The 19,452-nt window shown below is 40.5% G+C and overlaps 1 protein-coding gene across 1 annotated transcript in view; it reads right to left on the minus strand.

Moving 5' to 3' along the window:
- Nucleotides 1–6,867: 6,867 nt before the first annotated feature.
- The window catches only part of LOC309500165 (nitric oxide synthase, inducible-like), a gene marked incomplete at its 5' end in the record, with an annotated part of 33,049 nt that continues 20,464 nt past the window's right edge, over nucleotides 6,868–19,452 (minus strand). The window contains 15 exons of the mRNA XM_082171734.1: nucleotides 6,868–7,352; nucleotides 7,440–7,634; nucleotides 7,811–7,959; nucleotides 8,665–8,786; nucleotides 8,918–9,005; nucleotides 9,117–9,327; nucleotides 10,100–10,266; nucleotides 10,371–10,561; nucleotides 13,152–13,230; nucleotides 14,136–14,256; nucleotides 14,371–14,545; nucleotides 14,639–14,688; nucleotides 15,211–15,315; nucleotides 15,434–15,578; nucleotides 15,683–15,765. Coding sequence (XP_082027860.1) covers nucleotides 7,314–7,352; nucleotides 7,440–7,634; nucleotides 7,811–7,959; nucleotides 8,665–8,786; nucleotides 8,918–9,005; nucleotides 9,117–9,327; nucleotides 10,100–10,266; nucleotides 10,371–10,561; nucleotides 13,152–13,230; nucleotides 14,136–14,256; nucleotides 14,371–14,545; nucleotides 14,639–14,688; nucleotides 15,211–15,315; nucleotides 15,434–15,578; nucleotides 15,683–15,765 — 1,920 coding nt within the window. The 3' untranslated portion in view covers nucleotides 6,868–7,313. The remainder of the gene's footprint in view (nucleotides 7,353–7,439; nucleotides 7,635–7,810; nucleotides 7,960–8,664; nucleotides 8,787–8,917; nucleotides 9,006–9,116; nucleotides 9,328–10,099; nucleotides 10,267–10,370; nucleotides 10,562–13,151; nucleotides 13,231–14,135; nucleotides 14,257–14,370; nucleotides 14,546–14,638; nucleotides 14,689–15,210; nucleotides 15,316–15,433; nucleotides 15,579–15,682; nucleotides 15,766–19,452) is intronic.

Consider the following 19,452-nt stretch of genomic DNA (forward strand, 5'->3'; position numbering starts at 1 on the left):
GGGTAATTTTTTTATTTATTGAGATTTATACATCATTTATACAGTTATACTGAAAGCTGAATACATAATCTTTCCATTGATGTATGGTTTGTTAGGATAGGACAATATTTGGCCGAGATACAACTATTTGAAAATCTGGAATCTGAGGGTGCAGAAAAATCGAAATATTGAGAAAATCGCCTTTAAAGTTGTCCATTTCTATTGGCTATAGTGCTGCATCCATTCACAAAAATAAATGTTTTATATATTTAAGGTGGGAAATTTACAAAATATCTTAATGGAACATGATCTTTACTTAATATCCTAATGATTTTTGGCAGTAAAGAAAAATCTATAATTTTGACCCATACAATGTTTTGTTGGCTATTGCCACAAATATACCCGTGCAACATAAGACTGGTTTTGTGATCCAGGGTTACATATTAGAAATTAAATAGATTAGAAACAGGCAGAAATGAAAATATTATGATGTGACTCTGACAATTACAGGACATTGAATCATAGAAATGTTCAGTATGTTCAGTTTCGCAGTGCCATTCCCAGTTTTCTAAAGATAACCGATGACATCTGCTCATTAGTCAACTACCGTCTGACAAAGATTTCTGACGTTTCCGCAATCTCATCTGTTTATCACCAGTTAAAGTTAGCTCGTCAAGTTAGCTCCCTCCCTAACTTCAGATTTGAACAACTGGTTCCATTTCACAACTGCAGACTGATAGACAATAATTATTTAAATGGACATGCCCCATTTCATGCTGATCAGGTATGTAACTAATTTATTCTTTTTCTTTTATTCTGCCTAGCAAAATAAATGTTAATTCTGGATTTTCTGGATTTTTATGTTGTTATTTCTAGTAGATTAAAGTGAAGTCTGGTGTTACCACAAACATTGTGTCCAGGATATAGGCCTACTGAATGCTCATAAATTAATGGAGTAAGGGGCACATCATCTGGGACCCTTTGAAAACGGTCTATCACTGACTTAGCAAGTTGTATGAACGTGACTATAAAAATTACACTTTTTGTTATGGGCAATCGTGTCGGTCGACTTGAAGGTAAAAAGTTAACCCTGCATCCCCTGTCTAAGATCAAAACGGGTGATTTTGTGTCTGTGAAGTCACGGCAAATTCAGAGCTCGGAGCCCTCCACTCGGACAGCACACCAAATACACAGTCTTTCCTATGATTGTTTGTAAGTGTGAACTTGCGAACCTAAACAAAAGCTTTTGAAATGGCTTGACATAAACCATTAGGCCTAAGCCATGTAGCTCTGGCACATTTCTGCTTGCCACATGCCAGTAACTGTGTAAGGGTCTGAAATCAATGTCACTGCAAATTGTCATTGAAGATAACTAAAACATGAAGGCCACTGCTGAAAGCAATATTATCTTGGTAAAACTATATAATTAAAAACCATGGACTCATGTCCAGTATTTCATGTGTGTATTTTTCATTTGTCATTTGCACTTTGCAGACAGTCCCTTCCAGTTTGTCTCTCAGCCCCCTGCTCATATGTATCAATTTATATTATAAAGCTCGTTTTGAGGAAAAATTTGGTTGTAGCTCGTTGTCTACGTTACTATGATTGTAAATAGGTGTCGTATGTGTTTTAACAACGTTTAGCTCACGAGTCATTGAATCGGGAAGTTCAAATCTGTGAATATATTGCCAACTTTACTAAACTCCTTGAACTAAGCACTCACTGACCACAATTATTTATACTTGAGTCCAAGTTCAAACTCTATGAACTGCTCCACAGTTAATGTATGGAGCTGTCTGAAACACTGCCAGAGGGACATTAAACAGGAAGTGTTTTTCCGAGCTCCCAACAGGTTTAGCGAAGGAACGCAAATATCTTTGCGAGGAAACGAAAAAGATTAAAAAATAATAATAATTAAAAACAAAAGTCCACCACCACGTCCCTTTAGGGGCTCCATAGTATTACAATACATGTTAAAAAATGCAGTTTATTGCAAGCGCCCTGTCTCTTTTTTTCTTGGGCATGAGCAATGCTTCATTCACAAATGAATCACTCTTTTGAGTCAATTTTGTTAAAAGACTTCATCAAACAAGTTGGCAAAACTGTCCAAATTGGTTCGCAAATCAGTTTGAATTATTTGCAGTTCCCTGTACGCACTGAATCGTCTGCGGTTTCTCACTCTGAGTTGTAACAATTTAAGTGTGAATTTAAGCAGGAATTTAAGACTTTTGCACAGTACTGTATATATATATATATATATATATATATATATATATATATATAAAATGACCGGATGTTGCATTGACTTTTTCTCTTGCTTTGATTCGTGCTGACTTTTCCATCGTCCAGCTTGCATGCTCTTCAAACCACCAAGAGCTTCCTCCAAACTCTTCAACTCTCCCGCATGAGCCTTTGTTGAACTTCGCAGAAGAAAACCCTCTCAGAGTCCTTGCTCCAGTAATTCATCCAGATTCAGATAAAACTCAGTTGCATAGCAACCTGCAATCAAGGAAACCGGTACACGAGGCTCCACCCGGCAAAGCCAACCATCCATTCACCATCAACCGACCGCCAGCCAATCAGCGCCGAAGAGATTCCCTGCAACAACTTCGTCACAAAAGGGAATGCATGCATTCACAGAAGCATCCAAACACAAGTACACAATCTCCTAATTCTTGCTGAACTGGTGCAAATCGCAAACGAACAAAGGTTGAATTGCTAGTATATTGATCTCTCAGGTTGCGGTCGAAGAAATCATGTCTAACGCTAGACATCTGGAACTCCATTCAGTACTGGGTAGTATGAATTTAAAAGAAGTGTTAGTGTTCCTCGATGACCTCATTGTGTTCTCCAGTACCCATGAAGATCGCCTCATGCGTGTTCTGACCAGTGCGTGTTGTCCCCTCAGAAATGCCATTTCTTCCAAACCTCTGTCAAGTACCTTGGTCATGTAGTGTCAGAGAAAGGTGTAGAAGCTGATCCCGGAAAGATTGCAGCACTTACCTCCTGGGCTAGATCCAACAGCATCAAGGAGCTGAAATCCTTTCTTGGATTTACAGGATACTATAGTAGGTCTGTGAAAGATTATTCAAAAATTGCCAGACCTCTCAACAGCTGGATATTTTTCACCGAAAAGGCTGTCTAGTGTGTAAAGAGCTCAGTTTCCCCTGCTGAATAGAAACGGCCTTTAAACGAAAAGTGGTCCTCAGAGTGTGAGAGGCATTCCAGACCTTAATACAGAAACTGCACCTGTCTTGGGTTTGAGAAATCAGAGGAAGCCTTATATATTGCACACTGATGCAAGTCTGCATGGACTCGGAGCGGCTCTATATCAGGAACAGGATGGTCAACTTAGAGTCATTGCTTATGCAAGCAGTGGACTGTCCAACTGTGAAAGGTGGTATCCTGTTCATAAACTTAAATTATCTCTCCCCTCAAGTGGGCAGTGACTGACAAGTTCTTTGACTTCCTAAGGAAAAGAAAAAAAATCTGTGAGACGAGAGTAGTTAGACGGCTTGAATGAAGCTGTTAACCTGTTTTCATTTGATCTTGATCTATGTCTGTCTTCGTCTATTTGTCTGATGCTTTGTTCGTGTCCTGAGATTTTAAACTCAAACGTTTGTCCAGCCTCCTTGAGAAGTTCTGACCAATTAAGGATCATCTTTGTTACAGAGTTTAAATGTTTCTCCTCCTCTCACCATAAATTACACATTATCTGACTAGTCAACTGGTGTCTTAACTTTCCCCTTCTAACAGAGTACACTCTAGACATGATTTCTATAATAAGAATATGATAAATTTTACACAGATTTCATTCACAGAATAATTAAAGAGGTCAAACACTCCATGATTACATTAACCCTTCAAGAGTTACAACAATTACATGATTTATGTGTTATCTAAGCATAATAGTCACATATATGTATGAAGACATGATATAGAATTATGCAGTTAAACGATGTTTGATAATTAGTCCATCTAGCATAATTTTAGAATGATCTGATGCATTTTGATATGTAAAGTCTCAGTCCCTGTGGGTTTTAAGACATGTCAGTTCAAAAGGTCACTCAGAGGTCTTTAAGAAGAAGGTGGTCTGTTTTGTATCTCTATCATGGGATTCGTGGTGCACACAGTGCAGCATTTGCCCCTGGGCATTTTCGACTAAAAGAGCAGTTACCCTAAAAAAGCAAGCACGGGCGGTCAGCGTCTTTTTCAAAATGTCTTTCCGTCCGTGTGTTTCTGGATTTGGTCATTTCCTGACTTAATCTGACGGTCATGATCGCTGTCTCTCATGTCTGGGCAAACAGCATGCTGAGAGAGTGTTCGTGGATGGTGCATGCTCTCACTGCGAGAGCATGTCCATGTTGGCATTGCAATCGCGACTTTCCTTCTTCACGTGAGGCACCTTGCGTCTCATCCGGCGCACCGGATAAGGAATGGATGTTGATCGCTGCATCGGGGAGTGGGCTTTTGTCCTCTGGAGAGGATGAGGAAGCTGAGCTGCCCCCTTCCGGGGTGGTTGCTCATTCTGAATCGGATCAGAGTTAACGGCCATGCTTTCCCGGCCCGCCACGGGCATCAGGCTCGAGTGGAGCCCTCCACTGTGTCCCGACTGCTCGCTGTTGGATGATTGGTTCCTGCCACTCCAGTGCCTTTCTTCTCGGAGGTGCATAAGGAGGTTCAGAAAACGTGGAAGGCACCTTTTACTGCCCAAAGCCGTTCTTCTGTCTCCTCCACTTTCACTACCCTCGAGAACCCACTACCACCTACCCTGCAAAGTGACCCCACCTGACGGAACCGTCCACGCCTGGGTAAGACGACAGCAGTCCCGGCTCACGGGTACGCCTGTTATCCCTGCGGTGCCATTCGTAGCCGTGCCCCCTTGGGGTGAGAGCTCACTCCATTCGGAGTGTTGCTTCTTCCTGGGGATTGGCGCACAACGCCTCTCTGGCAGATATTTGCAGAGCCGCAGGCTGGGTGACATCTAACACTATCTCGGTGTCTCGCTTGCGGCGCCATTCCCCTCTAACAGGGGGACTAACAGCGCCTACTTGCTCTTCCCCACTTGACGAACCTGTTTCGAGTTCCTCCAGCATCCTTCGTCAGTCAGATGTGGCGGAGGCGTCTGACGCCAGGCCCAGTACTCGTGTGCATGCCCGGCCAGTCAGCCCTTGCACTGGGCTAGATGCCCATATGATGTGATTCCCTGTTCGGTTATCCCATATGACGTCAGTCTGACGTAACCTCTTCATTCCCTCCATCAGGGAATGGGGGTTACATTACTAACCTAGACGTTTTCAGAAACAACAATGGTTCTTTAGAGTCCTATCCGTGCACATCTCATGTGCAGTTTCAGGCAGATTTTCAGTCCCTGATTATCAAGTTCAAGTTCAAGTCCAAAGTGCTTTACAATAAAATCATTTTGGGGTCGATAATTCGACATATCGGCCCAGGCTTTTTAAGAACTGGCATAACTGCAGCCATTTTTAGAGCAGAAGAGACATTCCCTTTATTGAGTGAAGCATTGACAATAGTAGTGATGTGGGGTACAATAACAGGTAGACAGTTTTTCAAAACACTCATAGAGAGTAGATCAAGTATGCAAGTAGTGGAATTCATTGACAAAACAAGTTTAGAAATAAAATCTAAATCAACAGCACTGAAACTAAAAAAAAAAAAAAAACAAGACCAGAGAGATTAGGAGAATGCACCCCAAGCTCAGAAGCATCCTCACAGGCAATGGCATTATAAATATTCTCTATTTTAGTTGAAAAATAATTGAGAAATGCATTACACTGCTCAATGGTCGAACAGTTAAAGTTACTGGGAGGTTTAATTAGATTATTGACTGTTCTAAACAGAAATCTGGGATTTGAGATGTCACTACTAATAATAGTAGAATAATATGCCATTTTTGCAGCTTTGAGAGCATTATGATACTCAATCTGATGCTGATCAAACATTGATCTATGAACTGTTAAGCCATATTTTTTATATTTCCACCATAAAATCAGCCACAATTGCACCAGCGTCCTCTCGCATCGCCAACATGTGTCATACCATACCATACCCAATAATTATTATAAACATAATTGCATCGCAACCGCTTGCTCCACTGGGGAGATCTTCAAGTTTTCCTTGGCCACCCCACCATAGAGGGTAGTGAGGATGGAAGAAGCACCAGCTCGGTTTCGGGCAGAAAAAGGTGTCTTCCATGATCTGGTAACCTCTTCATGCACTTCCAGGAAATGTCACTCTGAAGCTAAAGCTTGATCGCGCTCTTCCTTATATACCCGCTTTGTGGGGCAGGGTGCACGATGCAAATCTCACACGCTAATGTGAATTGGCTTGTTTAGTTTACACTGAAAGGTGATTGGGCTCTCAGGCGAGATCCCAATGTGTCAGTCGTTCTGACGCAGCTTCGAACGTGACTGACTGAAAGGGAGCCTCAGTTTTCTTGTTCTGCTCCCCCACTCTTTCTTCTGCCACATCCATTTTCTCCACCAAGGTTTTCACTTTTTACTTGTTTCATCCTATTCACACCATGGTCCTTTTTTTTGTTTCCATTTTTTTGTTTTTTCATTGAATAAGTTATGTCTGGTAAAACTTTGCAAGAGTTTACTGGTTCTCTTGTGTGGTTTCATTCTCTTTCACTATCATTCTTCTCTAGACTCTCTTTCTGCTTCTACCTCATCCTGATCCAATTCGGTTGAATTTCCTTTCTAATTCCCCTAATCAGGATGTCACAATATATAGAATGTTCATACCCTTTTGTTTAGATTTGCTTGCTTACTGTTGCTATGGGTGTGTGCCTGTGGAACACAACTTGATGTCTTGAAAGAATGTTTGATTACTTAATTAGACGTTATTAAATGTGTGTACTATTAATATTTTTTAGAAAGGTTTATTAGTTTCATTGTGACTTTAATTTGTTCTCAATTTGATTCTCCTTTCTCACTTACTAATGCCCACTTACTAAATTATTTAGAAAAGATTATTAATACAAAAAGAGTATAAATTATCAAATGCTGGTGACTTATTGCTGCTTAGAACTATTAATTTGAAGAAATAGACATACAGTACATGAACACATTAGAAAATGTAAGAAGTATCTTTCAGAAATGTAAATATAAACAAAAGAAATGCGCTCAAACTAAAGCCATCAATTTTCCTCTTAAAATAGAGCATTTTACATCTTAGCCTTTGCCCACCTACTATAAGGATACATGTGTAATCAATCCCATTTGATGGAAATAAAGAAAAAATATTTCCCAGTATCCCAGCTTGTGGTAAAACTGTGAATTAACTTTATATGATGCAGCAGATCTCTGTTATTAGGCTCCAAAAATGTCTTCATGGTATCTCTTCTCCACCTGCCAACAAAAAGATCATGATGGCGTGAGTTCACTGGTCACATAGCAGTTCATACAAGGACATGAGGATTGAAAGATGAATCACACCTTCAACCTCTCTAGAAATTTTCCAGCTTCTGTGATGGTCATGCCTGTTTTATTCACCAGGATATCTTGCAAAGTGCTAGCAACATCACGGGCCATGTTCATGCCACCACAGACATACAGATGACCTGCATTCTTGTGTAGAACCTCCAAGGCCTTCTCAGATAGCTGCTCCTTCAAGACATCCTGCACATACATCTGTTCCAAACAACACAAGCTTGGTTACAGACAGAAGACACAAACTGATACCAGTGTAAGCGCATCTGATGAACAGCGAGAACAGACTGAGAGAACCTTACTGAATTTTGACACACAAAGTAAATATATAATTATTTTGAGTATAGTACAGCATTAACAGAACTTTAGAGATGTACCTTTGGTTTACCAGGTTTGCGAGAATAAGCTGTATTGATATTGTCCAGAATGCCATCAAGTCTCAACTTCAGAGTTTCTACTTTATACAGATGGTCTGTTTGTGAATCACGACATCCAAATAGCAGTGTCATAGGAGTCATTTGCAGACCTAAAATTAGTCAATTATATAAAGCAATTAATTTAGGATTAAAACTTTGAGGATTTAAAATACGAATAACTACAGACAGTTTTATTTGAACTTAAATACCTACAATATACAACAGTACTGTTTAAAAGTTTGGGGTCAGTAAGAAATCTAATGCTCACCAAGGTTGTATTTATTCAATCAAAAATACAGTAAAAACAATAATATTGTATAATGATATTTTAAAATGATTGTTTTCTCTTTTAATATTTTGTTGAAAGGTAATTTATTGCTGTGATGACAGAGCTGCATTTTCAGCATCATTACTCCAGTCTTCAGTGTCATATGATCCTTCAGAAATCATTCTAAAATGCTGATTTGCTGCTCAAGAAACATTTATTATTATCAATTTTGAAAACAGTTATGATGCTTGTTAGTTTTGTGGAAACGTGTTATTTATAAATGTGGGGAATTTTTTTTTTTTATTCTGATCTATACTAGATCTAAGACTTTCACTTCTGATACTGAATAAAAAAAATTAAAAAAATTAAAAATGTTATCTTACTGACACCAAACCTTTGAACAGTAATGCATAACTGGTCAAATAAAATGCTGGATATTGTGATAACTGGTTTGGATTGATAAAAGCATTTTATGACTCTTTCCTTGAGACATAGAGGTTCTGTGTCTAAACTTCATGACCTTAAATTCAGAGCTCACATGTATTACCTGTCTTTTTCATGTCGTGAATGCGCTGTTGCCAGAAGCTGCGGAAAGGAGCAATACCACTGCCAGCCCCTATCAGAATAATGGGAGTGATGGGGTCTTCTGGGAGGTGGAACCCACCTGAGCTGAAATAATGAGCAGTAAACAAGTCAAGTTTTCTATTTTATTAAGATATGGAAAACAGAATGTTAAAATGCCTTTATAAGTATTTAAATGAGATATTCATATTCAGCATTTAACTATCTATCACCAGTACCGGTGAACGAAGCAGGGAACTGTGTATCCTCGTTTGATAGTGTTAAGCCATGTGCTGCAGGTGCCATAATGCATTGGGCCTTCTCCATCTACGATACAACAGAACACAACGTTATCCTTACATCTCACGTGGTGTTTGATTCTAAAATAATTATCCAATGTCTTTGTTTTGTATGTTTTCTACATGTTTAGTATCATACCCTGGGTGTGGTACTCCACCACAGACACTGTGAGGTGCAGCTCGTTTGGATGACGGTCCAATGAGGAGCTGACAGAGTACAGGCGGGGCTTGAGCAGAGGAAGCTGGCTGAGAAGGAAGGCGGTAGGGACTTTTAGAGAAGGAAATTCTACAAGCACCTCCAAGAAGGTGGGCCTGTAGAAATCTTTCCATGCAGAATATTCCTGGAAATCCTATGGAGAAATGGTAGAATGCTGTAAATGCATTGGCAAAGCTAGCAAACGGCTTGACTACTGCAATTCTCTCTTCTATGGCTTACCCAATTCATCTATAAAAAAGATTCAATATATTCAGAACTCCGCATCTAGGGTCCTCACATACTCAAAGAAATCTTCTCACATTACTCAGATTTTGCACAGACTTTTGGCTACCGGTACGCTTTCGTATTCAATACAAGATACTCCTTATCACATTCAAGATACTCCTTATCACACTCCCTCCCTCCCTATATTTCTGATCTCATCCATACCTACTCCCCAGTTCGCACACTTAGATCCTCCGATACTGGTCTGTTGACGATCCGTAGACACAAACTATCATCTTTTGGTAGGGCTTTTTGTATCGCTGCCCCAACTCTCTGGAATTCTATTCCCCAACACATCCGCAACCTTTCATCATTACATGATTTCAAAAACCAACTTAAAACATATCTTTTTGCTACTTGTTTCCCTGACCCCTGACTTTATGATCTGATTTCTATGTTTATGTACCACTATCTATTATGTTATCCATCTCAGTTTATTTATATTGTTTCATGTCATGTTTCTATGTCATGTTTATTTGTACTTTATTGTAAAGCGACCTTGAGTTTCCTGAAAGGCGCTATATAAAATAAAAGCATTATTATTATTATTATTATTACTGGTAATATGTGTTATTGAGAATAAATCATAAACAATGGTCCCATTTAAATTCTTATAAAAAAAAAGAATGTAACACAATTACCGATGCAAGTGCCTCAAGTCGTTTGCGATCCTCTTCCTGACCAGCCACTGTAGAGAGTTTGCGCAGGAGGCTTTGTGAAAGTGGAGTTGTGACATCAAGGAAGTATGTAAGAGCCTGGACTAGAGTGCAAGCAGGGATACACTCATCTTTCTGCCATCTCATTTCCACTGAAAGACAACACAGGAAAGAGTCATAAAAATAAGCTTGGATTGTGTGCCCCATCTCAAATTTACTTATATAGTTTATTATTACAGCCATTAGTGATTGTTACCAGGGCTAGAGTCAGAGAGGGACTCCAGGTGAAGGCTCTGGTTAATAGGAGGGGCATCTGGGAGATGCTTCACAATACCATCCACCAACTCTGCAGAATTCTCTGGAAAAATCCCCACATGATCTCCAGGGGAAAAGTCCAATACCTCTGTGTTTCCATCCGTCTTCAGCTCAACCAGGATAGTAGAACGACTGAAAAATAAGTTGAAAAACAGCACTGTCAAATGTGTAAAAGTTCAGTGGACAGGGAATGTCCTCATAACTTAAGCTAACATTTTGGCAAGGTTCTCTCAAAGTTATAAACAAATGTTCTTCCAGTAACATTAATTGTATGTTAATTCAAAATTGTCTGGTCTTTAATAATATTTTCAAAACATAACATTAAAACATTATTTATACATTGTTCATGGAATGTTTTTGTTTCTTTTTTTTAAAATGTTACTACTTGTTTCAGAATGTTCAGGTAATATTCCAAAGTAGGATTCCCATAATAATTGTAAAATAATTAAATAGAATTTTCCCTTAACGTTCACATAACAAAAAAAAAATATAGCCTATGTAAAATATATATTAAAAAACTGGACGTTTTGAATGTTCAGAGAACATTCAGAAATAACCATACTATAATGTTAACTGTCACAAACGGTGCTCCTGAGACTCTCCAGCAGAGGGCTCCCTCACCCGAGTTTTAGAGAGACATTCTCTGGTCTACATTTCCAATACCCCTAAAGCTAGACTGATTGCCACACACCTGTTCCCCATTCCCTGGCCAATTAAAGCACAGTGTTTTCTTCACTCTGTGCAAAGTCTTGTTATGCCTGAATGTTTTATTTCTGAGCGTTTATTTTTCCCCTTTTATCATTCCTGTTTTGTGAGCTGTGGACTGTTTATTCATGTACAAATCTCTGCTGCCTGCCTTGTTGACCTAACTCTGTTTTTCCCACCTTCTGTGTTCCTGACTGTTTGCTGCCTGCTTTGATCCATTGCCTGTGTCTGACTATTAAATGTTTTCTTGCCCCTATGTAACCAGTTCTACTCGACCCGCTCCAAGCGGGATTCGAACCATGGACGTGAGAGGTGGGTACGCTAACAATGGCGCTAAAGACCACAGCCGCTTGAATCAGTCGCTAGCGCGTCTCTTCACCAAGGGGCAACATTCTGATCTGAAAAATGAAGCCTACCCGGAAGTGCGAAAAACTGCAATACATCGAAAATCCGCTAGGGGAAGGTCCCAAAAGGGAGCAAATGTCCATAGCCCCCATGTTAAAATGTCCGTTTTCACAGCATAAAATCATGTTTTTACAGGTTGGTCCCATGGACTTTTATTGGATTTTTCGATAGGTTCCGAGTGCCTGACAACGGCGAGGGTAGTGAATTTTTTTCTAACTCGTTAGTTTAGATAGTATTTAGATATAAAATGTATGACAATAAGGGCGTGGTTAACTTTGATTGACAGCTTGATTGACAGCTGAAAGGCAGCGCCACGGAGAATGACAACATAAGAAGCGCCATTTTTTAATACAGTTGACATATAATACTACTGTTTCTGTATCATGAAATGTAGTTTTAAGAGTTTTTCAGGCGAGAATGTAGTTGTTTAAAGCTCAAATCTGTGGTTTATTTATAAAGATTTATGAAAATTGTATCCAGTTGTGAGATCCAGCGATGACCGGGCGCTCGGCGCGATGTACCCCGCCTGGAGCAGCCTTTCATCGGCTAGACGTTTTGAGGTTTGCCGCTGACTCTGGCGTCTCTGTAGTGGTTAAACATGAGATATAATTCGTCTTGTCTACTGCTATATCTAACGGGCGATTTTTGGTCTCGTGGGCAATCGTTTTGGCTGAGGGGAAGTTTCATAACTTTATAAGCTATATTTAACTTGTACCGTTGTATTAGAGATCGAGCGCATGACTTTTTATGTTTGACTGAATTGTTTGCTTTATTTGTATAGCTTCTTGTAACTTTACCTTTTACTTATACTTTTATAATAGCTAATATTGATAAAACTGAAATTTAACAAAAAGAGACTGGGTTGAGTTTTGTCATTTTAAATTTTAATACAAAGAAGATGATCTGTAATGTTGTTTACTGCAACATCTGTTGTTTAGTACAAATGCACATATTGCCTGGACCATATTCAAATGTTTAATATTTGTATATTATATTTAAAACGAAAAGAGGCAGGTTTGTGTTTTATATTTCGTTTTGTTATAAATAGGCAAACGTTATGTGCAGTGAATATAATCAATACGCGTTGCCTGAACCACATTTGTGTGGCTATAATGTTTAAGATTTCTTTAAATGAAAACGAAAAGAGTTAGTATGGTGTTTTATAACATATTTCGTTGCCTAAAATATACACAGAGATAACCGGAGTAGCAGAGCGAGCTGAGTGACGCGCGCTGCGTCAGAAGGTGGGCGGGGTTAGGGTTTCCCAAGATTTTCCAAGATGGCGCCGCCCATACCCCCCATAAACGGCTTCAAACCCGTTCTTCAGAAAGTCTATGGGTGACGTCACAGACGCTTTGTCCATATTTTTTACAGTCTATGCTCTTCACACACACAGCTCTTACTGGCCTACGTCCGTTACACTTATTGATGTCTTCTGCCAGTTTCTGACCCTTGCCTGTTTGGTTGATTCTTCTGTTTTCTAATAAAGCTGCACATGGATCTTAACCCAAGCTTTTCTGAGTCTCCATTACAACTACTATAGCTTAATGGGAATGTTAGCAAAATATTTTTCGTTAGCTGGGAGTTAGGTGGTAAAATTTTAGATTCAAACCTTGACTGAGCGCTCTGCAGTTTCTGCCTTCTTTTCAGCATCATAGGAAACACAGTTTTAGAGTGAAGAGCACACAGTGCTGTAAAAACAGAAGTTTCATTCGTGTAAATACTGTATAATTGGAAAAATTATATAAAACCTGGTGATTATTGAGTTTAGATAAAGACTTTTATTAAACTACTTAAAGGGATAGTTCACTTTGAAATTCAATTTTGGAATGTTTTAGCTTACCTCAAGGGCATCCAAGATGTAGGTGTCTTTTTTTCCGCAGTAGTTTCAATTTTGATATTTTTAGGTCAAACCGTTCTTGTCTGTCAGTCATATAATGCAGGTCTATGGTCACCACCTCAAAGAGTATGCACAGAGTCCAAATTAAAACAATTCCCCATCGTCCAAATTAAACAATTCCCCATCGTAAGTACACATTGATGGCCTAAGACACGAAACGAGCGGTTTGTGTGAGAAAACGAACAGTATTTATATCGTTGTTACCTCTTATACACAGCCACGTCCAAGTGATCTGAGAGCGCGGGCGGGTATAGATATATACAATAGAAGTCGCCTTGGCTACTGCAGTTCATTGGAACGAAACCGTAGCCAAGGCGACTTCTATTGTACCCGCCCGCGCTCTCAGATCACTTGGACGTGGCTGTGTATAAGAGGTAACAACGATATAAATACTGTTCGTTTTCTCACACAAACCGCTTGTTTCGTGTCTTAGGCCATCAATGTGTACTTACGATGGGGAATTGTTTTAATTTGGACTCTGTGCATACTCTTTGAGGTGGTGACCATAGACCTGCATTATATGACTGACAGACAAGAACGGTTTGACCTAAAAATATCAAAATTGAAACTACTGCGGAAAAAAAGACACCTACATCTTGGATGCCCTTGAGGTAAGCTAAAACATACCAAAATTTCATTTCAAAGTGAACTATCCCTTTAAATTTTCGGTTAGTGTTTTGATAAGTAGAGGTGTACCTGTAATTCGGTCCAGAGCGCAACCATCATGCTGAACTCTGTATCTCTGTGGGTCCCAGCAGTCCAACTGTTGCTCAACACCCTTCAGCTGTTTTTTAATGTTAAACTCCTCACACGCATCCTTAAAAAACAGAGATATGTCATTAATTTGTTGTAGTACTGAATTAGTAGTATAAGATTTATTTTATACATTGAATCATCCAAGCACAGAGGGAATTATAGAAACCTCACCAACCTTAAAAGCAGTGCTAGCCCAGGTAGAGAAGGCCTCGTCCTGCCCATTAAGTTCATCTCCCTCCCCTCTCGCAGTCAGACGCTTCGCCCCCAGCTCAGCAAGCTTGTCATCCACAGCATGGGCAAAAGCACAGAATTGTGGGTACACACGTGAGCCAAGGCCAAACACACTGTACCTGTATTGAGAAGAGGATATCAGGGCTCTTGTTCTAAAAGAGCATATTGACAGGTGATAAAATTGAAAATCTTAGCATTGCTAGGCTACAAACCTGGCACTGTTTTTCAGGCTTTGCAAGCTGAAAAGCTGCTTCCTGAAGCTCTGAGGGAAAGAAAATATTAATGTCAAAATCTAATTTTGAATTAATTTGAAAATTACCATATTTATACAATACTGTTCAAAAGTAATTTATGAAAAAAAAAAAAAAAACTTTTTTCAGAATGCTTTAAATTGATTAAAAGTGACAGTGAAGTAACGTTAATAATCATTTCTATGTCATATAATGTGATATGATGTGTATAATGTGGGGGGTATAATGTGATTTATTATAATGTGATTTTTTTAAATAATGATTTTGATGATGTTTTCTTATTTATGTTGTTTGATCTTTGTGAATATGCATGTTGAAACTCATTGCAACAAAAATTTCCCCATGCGGACAACATTGAATAATATGAAAATATTTCACAATATTACTGGGTTTACTGTATTTTTTAATCAAATAAATGCAGCCATATGGACTTCTTTCAAAAACATAAAAATTTGAATGGTATACAGTATTTGTATTATATATTTCAATATAATGTCATTTTAATATAATTATTCACAAAAGTATGGCCATACCACTCCATTTCCCGGACTTTCTCCATTGCCAAAAGTACTGGTGACCACCATCAGAAGGTTCTCTGTCTCAAGCTCACTGAAATCATAGTCCTCCATGCAAACCAGCTGTATTAGAAAACAAGAATGAATCTTACATTTTGATCACATGTTTTGTTGCTGTTCATATACTGCACTGTTAATAATATAACTTTTGAAAGCATTTTTTAAGGACAGCATTTCTTACCCTGGTGTCGAAGGCACGGTTGAGCATGGTTTTCAGTTTTTTGGCAAAGGTCAGTGACTTCCCTGTTTCAGTGGCATAAAGAACAGTGCAGCGCACTCTTTTGGCCATGACTGTATTGATGAGCATTTGAGAAAAAAGCACTGCTCTAAGAAGAAAGAACACAAATATTTTGATGTAAATGGCGTTGGTTGTTGGCATTAATGAAGTACAGTGTTGTTTTGTTTGGGGAAGCTGCTGGTCTGTAAGTACCTTATCAGTCCTTTGAAGCTGACCTTACATCTCCGAAGTCCTTTCTTCTCATCTTTCCACTTGTGTGTTAGCCATGCATCAGCCTTCAATAAAGACAAAAACAGCACATAAACACTATATTTACACTGCTAGTGTTGAAGTTTTCTTTAGAAACACTGCTATTCAAAAGTTAGGGGTTGGTAAGATTTTCTAATGTCTTCAGTCTTAAATTATTCTTCAGAAATCATTCTTATATGCTGATTTGGTGCTCAAGAAACATTTATTATTTGTATTAAAGGCTCATTTAGTAGGGACTTTTATTATGAAACCGTAGTCATGGTAATATGCCGTTAGTGAGCATTGTACAGTTAGTTAGTTGAGCTGCGGCTATCTGCTGTGTCTGTGTGATCTGTTCGAGCTGTCAGCTGTAAAGTTGTTGTTTGAAATTGTTTGAAATTTTATTGTTGAGGATAACCCCTTGAGATGAAACATCTCGTTTTCGAGGGGGTCCTCGAGACAAAGACAAAGATTATACAGCACATGTACATTCACACTCACAAAAGCTCTCCCTCATCCCGCCTCACCCGCCACACCCGGCCCACCGAATCATTATGGGAAACAAATCCGTGTATAAAACACATTGTAATATTAATATGCATGACAACATTTAGCCCTTACATACACATACACTCACCTAAAGGATTATTAGGAACACCATACTAATACTGTGTTTCACCCCCTTTCGCCTTCAGAACTGCCTTAATTCTACGTGGCATTGATTCAACAAGGTGCTGAAAGCATTCTTTAGAAATGTTGGCACATATTGATAGGATAGCATCTTGCAGTTGATGGAGATTTGTGGGATGGTTCATTATCCTGCTGGAAGTAGCCATCAGAGGATGGGTACATGGGGGTCATAAAGGGATGGACATGGTCAGAAACAATGCTCAGGTAGGCCATGGCATTTAACGATGCCCAATTGGCACTAAGGGGCCTAAAGTGTGCCAAGAAAACATCCCCCACACCATTACACCACCACCACCACCAGCCTGCACAGTGGTAACAAGGCATGATGGATCCATGTTCTCATTCTGTTTACGCCAAATTCTGACTCTACCATCTGAATGTCTCAACAGAAATCGAGACTTATCAGACCAGGCAACATTTTTCCAGTCTTCAACTGTCCAATTTTGGTGAGCTCGTGCAAATTGTAGCCTCATTTTCCTATTTGTAGTGGAGATGAGTGGTCCCCGGTGGGGTCCTCTGCTGTTGTAGCCCATCCGCCTCAAGGTTGTGCGTGTTGTGGCTTCACAAATGCTTTGCTGCATACCTCGGTTGTAACGAGTGGATATTTCAGTCAAAGTTGCTCTTCTATCAGCTTGAATCAGTCGGCCCATTCTCCTCTGACCTCTAGCATCAACAAGGCATTTTCGCCCACAGGACTGCCGCATACTGGATGTTTTTCCCTTTTCACACCATTCTTTGTAAACCCTAGAAATGGTTGTGCGTGAAAATCCCAGTAACTGAGCAGATTGTGAAATACTCAGACCGGCCCGTCTGGCACCAACAACCATGCCACGCTCAAAATTGCTTAAATCACCTTTCTTTCCCATTCTGACATTCAGTTTGGTGTTCAGGAGATTGTCTTGACCAGGACCACACCCCTAAATGCATTGAAGCAACTGCCATGTGATTGGTTGATTAGATAATTGCATTAATGAGAAATTGAACAGGTGTTCCTAATAATCCTTTAGGTGAGTGTATGTATATACATGCATTCGCACACCTACACCCATACTCGCATATATACACATAAATAAAAAGAAAGGACAAAAAGTATCCCATATATTTAGGTATAGAAAACAAAAATCCAGTCAAACATGAGGAAAACATTTACAGCAAAAGTTTGCTTGCAAGTAAACAAAGAGAGATATTTTGAAGGAACGCAAGGAAGTGACAGATCTTAGAGACCCAGGCAGACTATTCCATTCTGAAGGGCTTTAAATTTAAAGGCATGTCTACCACTCTCTTTAATAAGGGTGTCACGATTTCGAAATCGATCGAAATTAATGCTCAATCTCGATTATCGAATAAAAAAATGGAATCGTCGATGCTGCCACGCCCCATATGTCACGTCAGCTTGGCTTGCCTCTAATAGGTAAAACGTACTCGGTTACCTAACGTAACCTCTGTTCTCTCTAGAGAGGGAACGAGTATTGCGTAAGTTTAGCTTACGCTACGGGTAAAGTCATCTTTTCTCGAGATATGAAGCAAAAAATTATCCTTAATTTTTATATCTTGTCAACGCAGTGCGGCAGCAAGCAGACCTAGAGCGGGCAGTCTAGCGTGCTCATAGGCTGCTCTGCGGCAACTGCAGCAGCCTATCACTGAGCCCTTGGCGTGACGTCACGCCCAATGAGCGCGAGCAGCGCGCCTACGCGTCACGGCCCAAGGCGGGGCGTGGCAGAGGGTATAAATATGGGCTGAGAGGCTGCTTTCACTGGTTTTTGTCGCAGAAGCGAGTGAGCTCGTGGCGCGAGCACGGCGGGTTACGCAATACTCGTTCCCTCTCTAGAGAGAACAGAGGTTACGTTAGGTAACCGAGTACGTTCTCTTACGAGAGGTTCTCTCGTATTGCGTAAGTTTAGCTTACGCTACGGGAACTCCCTTGTCAACGCCGTGCGCGCCCGGCATCCACTGAATGAGTCCCAGGGAAGCCCGGGGAACACGAGAGTGTGAGCCAGGCGGCCAATGATATGGCTAGCGCAAGTACATAAGCACATAGTAGGGGGAACAGAACGGCGCGGCCGGTCTGACTAACCAACCCTTATATTGTACAGCTCAACCAGGAGGGCTAAATCAAACAGCAGTAGCCCGCGCACAGAAGTGGGCCGGCCTACACGAGATTTAGACTGATAAAAGTTTAGCCTGCAGGGCGGGAACTTCTAGATTGTAAAATCTAACGAATGTAGACGGGGAGGCCCAGCCCGCCGCCGTACAAATGTCGTGAATAGAAATTCCGCTAGTCCAAGCCCATGACGAGGCCATGCCTCTAGTAGAGTGGGCTCTGATGCCCAAAGGGCATTGCAGGTCTTTAGACGCATAAGCAGCTGCAATAGCGTCCACTATCCATCTGGACAGAGTGTGTTTCGAGGCGGCGAGACCCTTGGTGCGCCCACCAAACGAAACGAAAAGCTGCTCCGAGCGCCTCATGGCGGCGGAGCGCGTAATGTAATTTCTCAGCGCTCTGACAGGGCAAAGGAGATTACTGTCAACTTCGCTGCCGGTAGCCGGCAAAGCTGAGAGAGAAATGACCTGTGCTCTGAAGGGTGTGCCCAACACTTTGGGGACATAACCGTGTCTCGGTTTGAGAATGACTTTAGAGTCATTAGGTCCGAACTCAAGACATGCCGCGTTAACTGATAACGCATGCAGGTCACCCACACGTTTGACTGAAGACAGGGCTATCAGAAAAACGGTTTTGAGCGTGAGGTATTTCATATCCACAGTTTTCATGGGTTCAAAGGGATGCGCTTTCATGGCCTCTAAGACCAGGGAAAGATCCCAAATAGGAACCGAGGGGGGTCGCGGGGGGTTCATCCTCCTAGCTCCTCTAAGGAAGCGGATAATGAACTCATTCCTCCCTAATGCGCGGCCCAGCGCCGAGTCGGAAAAAGCTGATATGGCCGCAACATATACTTTGAGCGTGGAGGGGGACCTGCCCATGTCCAACAGCTCTTGGAGGAAACAAAGCACACGCGACACCTCACATGTTTGTGGATCCAGCCCTT

The sequence above is a fragment of the Leuciscus leuciscus genome (genome assembly GCF_965113295.1).
Source record: "Leuciscus leuciscus genome assembly, chromosome: 5".
Lineage (NCBI taxonomy): Eukaryota > Metazoa > Chordata > Actinopteri > Cypriniformes > Leuciscidae > Leuciscus > Leuciscus leuciscus.